The sequence below is a fragment of the Oncorhynchus nerka genome, linkage group LG15 (assembly GCF_034236695.1).
Source record: "Oncorhynchus nerka isolate Pitt River linkage group LG15, Oner_Uvic_2.0, whole genome shotgun sequence".
In the NCBI taxonomy this organism is placed as follows: Eukaryota; Metazoa; Chordata; class Actinopteri; order Salmoniformes; family Salmonidae; genus Oncorhynchus; species Oncorhynchus nerka.
In genome coordinates this window covers 1,546,216-1,558,504 of record NC_088410.1, presented here as the reverse complement: position 1 = coordinate 1,558,504, position 12,289 = coordinate 1,546,216, and the positions used below count along the sequence as shown (strand labels likewise).

At 47.9% G+C, this 12,289-nt stretch overlaps 1 protein-coding gene across 5 annotated transcripts in view; it reads right to left on the bottom strand.

Moving 5' to 3' along the window:
- LOC135559942 (actin, cytoplasmic 1) overlaps window positions 1-3,585 on the bottom strand; it is a 7,946-nt gene extending 4,361 nt beyond the window's left edge. Inside the window, exons 1-5 of one of the 5 annotated variants that reach the window (XM_065000836.1) lie at window positions 3,479-3,585; window positions 1,779-1,903; window positions 1,210-1,497; window positions 708-1,157; window positions 1-674 (exon numbers count right to left, since the gene is read on the bottom strand). The exon at window positions 1-674 is cut by the window's left edge and continues 1,564 nt beyond it. In XM_065000836.1, coding sequence (XP_064856908.1) covers window positions 501-674; window positions 708-1,157; window positions 1,210-1,497; window positions 1,779-1,901 — 1,035 coding nt within the window. In that variant the 5' untranslated portion in view covers window positions 1,902-1,903; window positions 3,479-3,585 and the 3' untranslated portion in view covers window positions 1-500. Of the gene's footprint in view, window positions 1,158-1,209; window positions 1,498-1,778; window positions 1,904-3,478 lie in introns of all 5 variants that reach the window. The other 4 variants (XM_065000837.1, XM_065000834.1, XM_065000835.1 and 1 more) reach the window with 4 other exon arrangements.
- Between the last annotated feature and the right edge of the window lie 8,704 nt (window positions 3,586-12,289).

Below are 12,289 nucleotides of genomic sequence, written 5' to 3'. Positions count from 1 at the left end.
ACAGGCCACTAGAGTAGCTCATTCACAGCACGGCCCTACAGGCCACTAGAGTAGCTCATTCACAGCACGGCCCTACAGGCCACTAGAGTAGCTCATTCACAGCACGGCCCTACAGGCCACTAGAGTAGCTCATTCACAGCACGGCCCTACAGGCCAGGCAGCCCAATATAAACCACTAGAGTAGCTCATTCACAGCACGGCTCTACAGGCCACTAGAGTAGCTCATTCACAGCACGGCTCTACAGGCCACTAGAGTAGCTCATTCACAGCACGGCCCTACAGGCCACTAGAGTAGCTCATTCACAGCACGGCCCTACAGGCCACTAGAGTAGCTCATTCACAGCACGGCCCTACAGGCCAGGCAGCCCAATATAAACCACTAGAGTAGCTCATTCACAGCACGGCCCTACAGGCCAGGCAGCCCAATATAAACCACTAGAGTAGCTCATTCACAGCACGGCCCTACAGGCCAGTCGGCCCAACATGTTAATCTAGTCAGTCTAGCAGTCAGCAGGGTGCAGAGAGGCAGAACAGATACATGTTAATCTAGTCAGTCTAGCAGTCAGCAGGGTGCAGAGAGGCAGAACAGACCGACAGGAGACCTGGAGCTTCCAGAGTTGACAGATCAGCTGTAAGGACAGAGGGCCTGGAGGAGAGGAGAGCAGAACTGAACAGTGGAGGAGAGAGGGCAGAACTGAACAGTAAAGGTGGAGGAGAGGAGGGCAGAACTGAACAGTAAAGGTGGAGGAGAGGAGGGCAGAACTGAACAGTGGAGGAAGGGCAGAACTGAACAGTAAAGGTGGAGGAGAGTGAGGAGGAGAGGAGGGAAGAACTGAACAGTAAAGGTGGAGGAGAGTGAGGAGGAGAGGAGGGAAGAACTGAACAGTAAAGGTGGAGGAGAGGAGGGCAGAACTGAACAGTAAAGGTGGAGGAGAGGAGGAGAGGAGGGCAGAACTGAACAGTAAAGGTGGAGGAGAGTGAGGAGGAGAGTGAGGAGGAGAGTGAGGAGGAGAGTGAGGAGGAGAGTGAGGAGGAGAGTGAGGAGGAGAGTGAGGAGGAGAGTGAGGAGGAGAGTGAGGAGGAGAGGAGGGCAGAACTGAACAGTAAAGGAGGAGAGGAGGAGAGTGAGGAGGAGAGGGCAGAACTGAACAGTAAAGGTGGAGGAGAGGAGGAGAGAGGAGGAGAGGAGGGCAGAACTGAACAGTAAAGGAGGAGGAGAGGAGGAGAGGAGGAGGAGAGGGCAGAGGGGGACATTACCTGGGTCATCTTCTCCCTGTTGGCTTTGGGGTTGAGGGGGGCCTCGGTGAGCAGGACTGGGTGCTCCTCTGGAGCCACTCTCAGCTCGTTGTAGAAAGTGTGATGCCAGATCTTCTCCATGTCGTCCCAGTTGGTGACGATGCCGTGCTCGATGGGGTACTTCAGAGTCAGAATGCCCCTCTTGCTCTGAGCCTCATCTCCCACGTAGCTGTCCTTCTGGCCCATCCCAACCATCACTCCCTGGAGACACAATCAGGTCAGTGACAAATGACCTCCATGGAATGTTACGGCTGATCTACAGTATTAATGATGTTGATTGGAACTGACCTTTTAAGGTTAATGTTGCATAGCAACAGAACGTTAAATGACACGTTATAATATTCTACAGGGAGCCATACTACTAACACAATGCAGTCAGTGTAATGTTGACTAGAGACAACAGTCAAATGGTGACAAACATTAGTTCCAATAGCAATGTAACAGTTGTCACATTCAGTTGGTATATTTCAGTTAAATATTACCTGATGTCTGGGGCGACCCACGATGGAGGGGAACACAGCCCGAGGAGCATCATCTCCTGCGAAACCGGCCTTGCACATACCGGAGCCGTTGTCAACGACCAGGGCGGCGATTTCATCTTCCATTTCTGCACCGGGAAGAAAAAGACAGAAATGAGACTGACGTCTTTTACCGGGGTGCGCCGCCTGCCTGTCACTATTGAACCAGTGTACTATCGGTGAATGACCACTAGGTGGCGCTGAACACACACATTCCAGACCATTCACTCACTCAGCGTTTACAAACAGTCGATTTGCTTTATCGTAAAAAATGCATGAACTAAATTGGCTTTTGAGGCTAATTTAAGGTTCAGCATAAAGGTTAGTTGTGTAGTTAAGTTGTAATAACTAGAGAGTAGAAATAGACGTAGTTGATGACTAGCACCCAGACAGCGCCTCTAGACAAAAGGCTGTGTGTTTTCGGCCGAGGCGTCGCCATATAAGGCAATAGATGGAGCGTCCCCTGACATGTGTTAGTCTGACAGAGGCCACTCCCTGGTCCGGGATAAACAGCCAGACAATAACCCAGGCTAGGTCACATCTATCCTGAATATGGTTACACAAGGAGAGGCCACTCCCTGGTCCGGGATAAACAGCCAGACAATAACCCAGGCTAGGTCACATCTATCCTGAATATGGTTACACAAGGAGAGGCCACTCCCTGGTCCGGGATAAACAGCCACTCCCTGGTCCGGGATAAACAGGCTAGGTCACATCTATCCTGAATATGGTTACACAAGGAGAGTCACTCCCTGGTCCGGGATAAACAGCCAGACAATAACCCAGGTTAGGTCACATCTATCCTGAATATGGTTACACAAGGAGAGGCCACTCCCTGGTCCGGGATAAACAGCCAGACAATAACCCAGGCTAGGTCACATCTATCCTGAATATGGTTACACAAGGAGAGGTCACTCCCTGGTCCGGGATAAACAGCCAGACAATAACCCAGGTTAGGTCACATCTATCCTGAATATGGTTACACAAGGAGAGGTTTCCGTGCTTTCAGATCACACTAAATACCCATATGTTTTAGGCTTGAAACTGGTATGAAATGTTTCCTATTAAAAAACAGTGACCTCAAAAAGCACTGACTCATCTGAGCCAAATAGTCATAAAAATACTCAACATAATCATTAACACATAGGAAGTCATTTACCTCACTTGTAAAAACGAGTTAATAACAGCCTGACTTTAATGCATGTGAACTTTAACAGATATCCTTGAAACCTCTCAACAGGGCGACTTTTTAAACTAGTCAACCTCCATTACTGGGAAAACGGTCAAAATGTTTTGTACAACCGGTAGCAGGTCATTTCAACAGTGGGGGCGACGAACTATTAAACGACTTTAATTTACACTAAATGTCAACGATAAGACAGACCTCGGTTAACACACCCACTCAGATGTTAAGCTAGATCAAATATTTAATTAAATAGATACAAAACAAATCAAATTAAATATATATGAATTACATTTTTAAAATGACAGGGGAAAAAAAACACATTTAAAACCCTGTGTAAACTGACCGACGACAGCTAGCTAGGAGCATTCACTGAAAACGGTACAAGTTAACCAGATAACTAACTTAACTAGTTGTCTACGTTGAAATTTAACAATTAAAAATAAATAACATTGAAAAAACAAAGTATTACAGCTCTTACCTGTGTTTTAGTGTGGAAAAGTTACCGGTGTTAAATCAGAGAAACTGTCTCTATACTCCCTTCTTCCTGCGCAGTGAGAAACGTAATGAGGAAGTGTTGCCAAGGCTCCGGGTTTTATATCCGTATACGTCGCAACCCCCCTCTATCCATATAAGGCGAACTTTCTGCAGGGCGGCTCCTGATTGGTCGAGGGCGTATCCACTCGGATTGAACGCATTGTGCCACACTGGGCCTCTGCATTGACAGCACTTGTTTTCAAAATGAGGCACAATAAAGTGTAGACCCTTTAATTAATATAACGTTAATAACTCCAATACACAACATAACGTCCTAGCGAACATAACAAGGTCATTGATCAGGATATAGGTGTCATCGTATTCAACGATTGGCAGAATTGATGTATTATCAATAGTTTCTGTCATGGCCACCGTGATTATGGTTCAACTAAGGCGATAGTTTTAGTTAGACATCTAACGTAGAGGGGGTTCTTCCTTTGAAATGGAAGTAGGTTTTTGGATTGGATTTAACGTTACAGCTACAAGGTAACTGTAGTCAGGTCGTGATGTCGAGGACAATGCAAGGTCCAGCTAACATGTGAGGAATGGTGTTGGTGTAATTTGAGTCAGTGTAAATCTTTGTGGTGTATATACTGACATTCCAGAGGCCCAGGGTCGTTAGGCCGGCTGCCCGCTAGCCTGATAATTAGCTTAAACGGTGTTAAAAACAGAGCCCACATCCCCTACTAGACTGAGACAACACACAACCCCTACTAGACTGAGACAACACACAACCCCTACTAGACTGAGACAACACACAACCCCTACTAGACTGAGACAACACACAACCCCTACTAGACTGAGACAACACACAACCCCTACTAGACTGAGACAACACACAACCCCTACTAGACTGAGACAACACACAACCCCTACTAGACTGAGACAACACACAACCCCTACTAGACTGAGACAACACACAACCCCTACTAGACTGAGACAACACACAACCCCTACTAGACTGAGACAACACACAACCCCTACTAGACTGAGACAACACACAACCCCTACTAGACTGAGACAACACACAACCCCTACTAGACTGAGACAACACACAACCCCTACTAGACTGAGACAACACACAACCCCTACTAGACTGAGACAACACACAACCCCTACTAGACTGAGACAACACACAACCCCACTAGACTGAGACAACACACAACCCCTACTAGACTGAGACAACACACAACCCCTACTAGACTGAGACAACACACAACCCCTACTAGACTGAGACAACACACAACCCCTACTAGACTGAGACAACACACAACCCCTACTAGACTGAGACAACACACAACCCCTACTAGACTGAGACAACACACAACCCCTACTAGACTGAGACAACACACAACCCCTACTAGACTGAGACAACACACAACCCCTACTAGACTGAGACAACACACAACCCCTACTAGACTGAGACAACACACAACCCCTACTAGACTGAGACAACACACAACCCCTACTAGACTGAGACAACACACAACCCCTACTAGACTGAGACAACACACAACCCCCACTAGACTGAGACAACACACAACCCCCACTAGACTGAGACAACACACAACCCCACTAGACTGAGACAACACACAACCCCCACTAGACTGAGACAACACACAACCCCTACTAGACTGAGACAACACACAACCCCACTAGACTGAGACAACACACAACCCCTACTAGACTGAGACAACACACAACCCCTACTAGACTGAGACAACACACAACCCCTACTAGACTGAGACAACACACAACCCCTACTAGACTGAGACAACACACAACCCCTACTAGACTGAGACAACACACAACCCCTACTAGACTGAGACAACACACAACCCCTACTAGACTGAGACAACACACAACCCCTACTAGACTGAGACAACACACAAACTAGACTGAGACAACACACAACCCCTACTAGACTGAGACAACACACAACCCCTACTAGACTGAGACAACACACAACCCCACTAGACTGAGACAACAACACACCCCTACTAGACTGAGACAACACACAACCCCTACTAGACTGAGACAACACACAACCCCTACTAGACTGAGACAACACACAACCCCTACTAGACTGAGACAACACACAACCCCTACTAGACTGAGACAACACACAACCCCTACTAGACTGAGACAACACACAACCCCTACTAGACTGAGACAACACACAACCCCTACTAGACTGAGACAACACACAACCCCTACTAGACTGAGACACTAGACTGAGACAACACACCCCTACTAGACTGAGACAACACACAACCCCTACTAGACTGAGACAACACACAACCCCTACTAGACTGAGACAACACACAACCCCTACTAGACTGAGACAACACACAACACACAACCCTACTAGACTGAGACAACACACAACCCCTACTAGACTGAGACAACACACAACCCCTACTAGACTGAGACAACACACAACCCCTACTAGACTGAGACAACACACAACCCCACTAGACTGAGACAACACACAACCCCTACTAGACTGAGACAACACACAACCCCTACTAGACTGAGACAACACACAACCCCTACTAGACTGAGACAACACACAACCCCTACTAGACTGAGACAACACACAACCCCTACTAGACTGAGACAACACACAACCCCTACTAGACTGAGACAACACACAACCCCTACTAGACTGAGACAACACACAACCCCTACTAGACTGAGACAACACACAACCCCTACTAGACTGAGACAACACACAACCCCTACTAGACTGAGACAACACACAACCCCTACTAGACTGAGACAACACACAACCCCTACTAGACTGAGACAACACACAACCCCTACTAGACTGAGACAACACACAACCCCTACTAGACTGAGACAACACACAACCCCTACTAGACTGAGACAACACACAACCCCTACTAGACTGAGACAACACACAACCCCTACTAGACTGAGACAACACACAACCCCTACTAGACTGAGACAACACACAACCCCTACTAGACTGAGACAACACACAACCCCTACTAGACTGAGACAACACACAACCCCTACTAGACTGAGACAACCCCTACTAGACTGAGACAACACACAACCCCTACTAGACTGAGACAACACACAACCCCTACTAGACTGAGACAACACACAACCCCTACTAGACTGAGACAACACACAACCCCTACTAGACTGAGACAACACACAACCCCTACTAGACTGAGACAACACACAACCCCTACTAGACTGAGACAACACACAACCCCTACTAGACTGAGACAACACACAACCCCTACTAGACTGAGACAACACACAACCCCTACTAGACTGAGACAACACACAACCCCTACTAGACTGAGACAACACACAACCCCTACTAGACTGAGACAACACACAACCCCTACTAGACTGAGACAACACACAACCCCTACTAGACTGAGACAACACACAACCCCTACTAGACTGAGACAACACACAACCCCTACTAGACTGAGACAACACACAACCCCTACTAGACTGAGACAACACACAACCCCTACTAGACTGAGACAACACACAACCCCTACTAGACTGAGACAACACACAACCCCTACTAGACTGAGACAACACACAACCCCTACTAGACTGAGACAACACACAACCCCTACTAGACTGAGACAACACACAACCCCTACTAGACTGAGACAACACACAACCCCTACTAGACTGAGACAACACACAACCCCTACTAGACTGAGACAACACACAACCCCTACTAGACTGAGACAACACACAACCCCTACTAGACTGAGACAACACACAACCCCTACTAGACTGAGACAACACACAACCCCTACTAGACTGAGACAACACACAACCCCTACTAGACTGAGACAACACACAACCCCTACTAGACTGAGACAACACACAACCCCTACTAGACTGAGACAACACACAACCCCTACTAGACTGAGACAACACGAGACAACACACAACCCCTACTAGACTGAGACAACACACAACCCCTACTAGACTGAGACAACACACAACCCCTACTAGACTGAGACAACACACAACCCCTACTAGACTGAGACAACACACAACCCCTACTAGACTGAGACAACACACAACCCCTACTAGACTGAGACAACACACAACCCCTACTAGACTGAGACAACACACAACCCCTACTAGACTGAGACAACACACAACCCCACTAGACTGAGACAACACACAACCCCTACTAGACTGAGACAACACACAACCCCTACTAGACTGAGACAACACACAACCCCTACTAGACTGAGACAACACACAACCCCTACTAGACTGAGACAACACACAACCCCTACTAGACTGAGACAACACACAACCCCTACTAGACTGAGACAACACACAACCCCTACTAGACTGAGACAACACACAACCCCTACTAGACTGAGACAACACACAACCCCCACTAGACTGAGACAACACACAACCCCTACTAGACTGAGACAACACACAACCCCTACTAGACTGAGACAACACACAACACACAACCCCTACTAGACTGAGACAACACACAACCCCTACTAGACTGAGACAACACACAACCCCTACTAGACTGAGACAACACACAACCCCTACTAGACTGAGACAACACACAACCCCTACTAGACTGAGACAACACACAACCCCACTAGAACACAACCCCTACTAGACTGAGACAACACACAACCCCACTAGACTGAGACAACACACAACCCCTACTAGACTGAGACAACACACAACCCCTACTAGACTGAGACAACACACAACCCCTACTAGACTGAGACAACACACAACCCCTACTAGACTGAGACAACACACAAACTAGACTGAGACAACACACAACCCCTACTAGACTGAGACAACACACAACCCCTACTAGACTGAGACAACACACAACCCCCACTAGACTGAGACAACACACAACCCCTACTAGACTGAGACAACACACAACCCCCACTAGACTGAGACAACACACAACACACAACCCCTACTAGACTGAGACAACACACAACCCCTACTAGACTGAGACAACACACAACCCCTACTAGACTGAGACAACACACAACCCCTACTAGACTGAGACAACACACAACCCCTACTAGACTGAGACAACACACAACCCCTACTAGACTGAGACAACACACAACCCCTACTAGACTGAGACAACACACAACAACCCCTACTAGACTGAGACAACACACAACCCCTACTAGACTGAGACAACACACAACCCCTACTAGACTGAGACAACACACAACCCCTACTAGACTGAGACAACACACAACCCCTACTAGACTGAGACAACACACAACCCCTACTAGACTGAGACAACACACAACACACAACCCCTACTAGACTGAGACAACACACAACCCCTACTAGACTGAGACAACACACAACACACAACCCCCACTAGACTGAGACAACACACAACCCCTACTAGACTGAGACAACACACAACCCCTACTAGACTGAGACAACACACAACCCCTACTAGACTGAGACAACACACAACCCCTACTAGACTGAGACAACACACAACCCCTACTAGACTGAGACAACACACAACCCCTACTAGACTGAGACAACACACAACCCCTACTAGACTGAGACAACACACAACCCCTACTAGACTGAGACAACACACAACCCCTACTAGACTGAGACAACACACAACCCCTACTAGACTGAGACAACACACAACCCCTACTAGACTGAGACAACACACAACCCCTACTAGACTGAGACAACACACAACCCCTACTAGACTGAGACAACACACAACCCCTACTAGACTGAGACAACACACAACCCCTACTAGACTGAGACAACACACAACCCCTACTAGACTGAGACAACACACAACCCCTACTAGACTGAGACAACACACAACCCCTACTAGACTGAGACAACACACAACCCCTACTAGACTGAGACAACACAACAACCCCTACTAGACTGAGACAACACACAACCCCTACTAGACTGAGACAACACACAACCCCTACTAGACTGAGACAACACACAACCCCTACTAGACTGAGACAACACACAACCCCTACTAGACTGAGACACACACACCCCTACTAGACTGAGACAACACACAACCCCTACTAGACTGAGACAACACACAACCCCTACTAGACTGAGACAACCCCACACAACCCCTACTAGACTGAGACAACACACAACCCCTACTAGACTGAGACAACACACAACCCCTACTAGACTGAGACAACACACAACCCCTACTAGACTGAGACAACACACAACCCCTACTAGACTGAGACAACACACAACCCCTACTAGACTGAGACAACACACAACCCCTACTAGACTGAGACAACACACAACCCCTACTAGACTGAGACAACACACAACCCCTACTAGACTGAGACAACACACAACCCCTACTAGACTGAGACAACACACAACCCCTACTAGACTGAGACAACACACAACCCCTACTAGACTGAGACAACACACAACCCCTACTAGACTGAGACAACACACACAACCCCTACTAGACTGAGACAACACACAACCCCTACTAGACTGAGACAACACACAACCCCTACTAGACTGAGACAACACACAACCCCTACTAGACTGAGACAACACACAACCCCTACTAGACTGAGACAACACACAACCCCTACTAGACTGAGACAACACACAACCCCTACTAGACTGAGACAACACACAACCCCTACTAGACTGAGACAACACACAACACACAACCCCTACTAGACTGAGACAACACACAACCCCTACTAGACTGAGACAACACACAACCCCTACTAGACTGAGACAACACACAACCCCTACTAGACTGAGACAACACACAACCCCTACTAGACTGAGACAACACACAACCCCTACTAGACTGAGACAACACACAACCCCTACTAGACTGAGACAACACACAACCCCACTAGACTGAGACAACACACAACCCCTACTAGACTGAGACAACACACAACCCCTACTAGACTGAGACAACACACAACCCCTACTAGACTGAGACAACACACAACCCCTACTAGACTGAGACAACACACAACCCCTACTAGACTGAGACAACACACAACCCCTACTAGACTGAGACAACACACAACCCCTACTAGACTGAGACAACACACAACCCCTACTAGACTGAGACAACACACAACCCCTACTAGACTGAGACAACACACAACCCCTACTAGACTGAGACAACACACAACCCCTACTAGACTGAGACAACACACAACCCCTACTAGACTGAGACAACACACAACCCCTACTAGACTGAGACAACACACAACCCCTACTAGACTGAGACAACACACAACCCCTACTAGACTGAGACAACACACAACCCCTACTAGACTGAGACAACACACAACCCCTACTAGACTGAGACAACACACAACCCCTACTAGACTGAGACAACACACAACCCCACTAGACTGAGACAACACACAACCCCTACTAGACTGAGACAACACACAACCCCTACTAGACTGAGACAACACACAACCCCTACTAGACTGAGACAACACACAACCCCTACTAGACTGAGACAACACACAACCCCTACTAGACTGAGACAACACACAACACCTACTAGACTGAGACAACACACAACCCCTACTAGACTGAGACAACACACAACCCCTACTAGACTGAGACAACACACAACCCCTACTAGACTGAGACAACACACAACCCCTACTAGACTGAGACAACACACAACCCCCACTAGACTGAGACAACACACAACCCCACTAGACTGAGACAACACACAACCCCTACTAGACTGAGACAACACACAACCCCTACTAGACTGAGACAACACACAACCCCTACTAGACTGAGACAACACACAACCCCTACTAGACTGAGACAACACACAACACACAACCCCTACTAGACTGAGACAACACACAACACACAACCCCCACTAGACTGAGACAACACACAACCCCTACTAGACTGAGACAACACACAACCCCTACTAGACTGAGACAACACACAACCCCTACTAGACTGAGACAACACACAACCCCTACTAGACTGAGACAACACACAACCCCTACTAGACTGAGACAACACACAACCCCTACTAGACTGAGACAACACACAACCCCTACTAGACTGAGACAACACACAACCCCTACTAGACTGAGACAACACACAACCCCTACTAGACTGAGACAACACACAACCCCTACTAGACTGAGACAACACACAACCCCTACTAGACTGAGACAACACACAACCCCTACTAGACTGAGACAACACACAACCCCTACTAGACTGAGACAACACACAACCCCTACTAGACTGAGACAACAACAACCCCTACTAGACTGAGACAACACACAACCCCTACTAGACTGAGACAACACACAACCCCTACTAGACTGAGACAACACACAACCCCTACTAGACTGAGACAACACACAACCCCTACTAGACTGAGACAACAACACACAACCCCTACTAGACTGAGACAACACACAACCCCCACTAGACTGAGACAACACACAACCCCTACTAGACTGAGACAACACACAACCCCTACTAGACTGAGACAACACACAACCCCTACTAGACTGAGACAACACACAACCCCTACTAGACTGAGACAACACACAACCCCTACTAGACTGAGACAACACACAACCCCTACTAGACTGAGACAACACACAACCCCTACTAGACTGAGACAACACACAACCCCTACTAGACTGAGACAACACACAACCCCTACTAG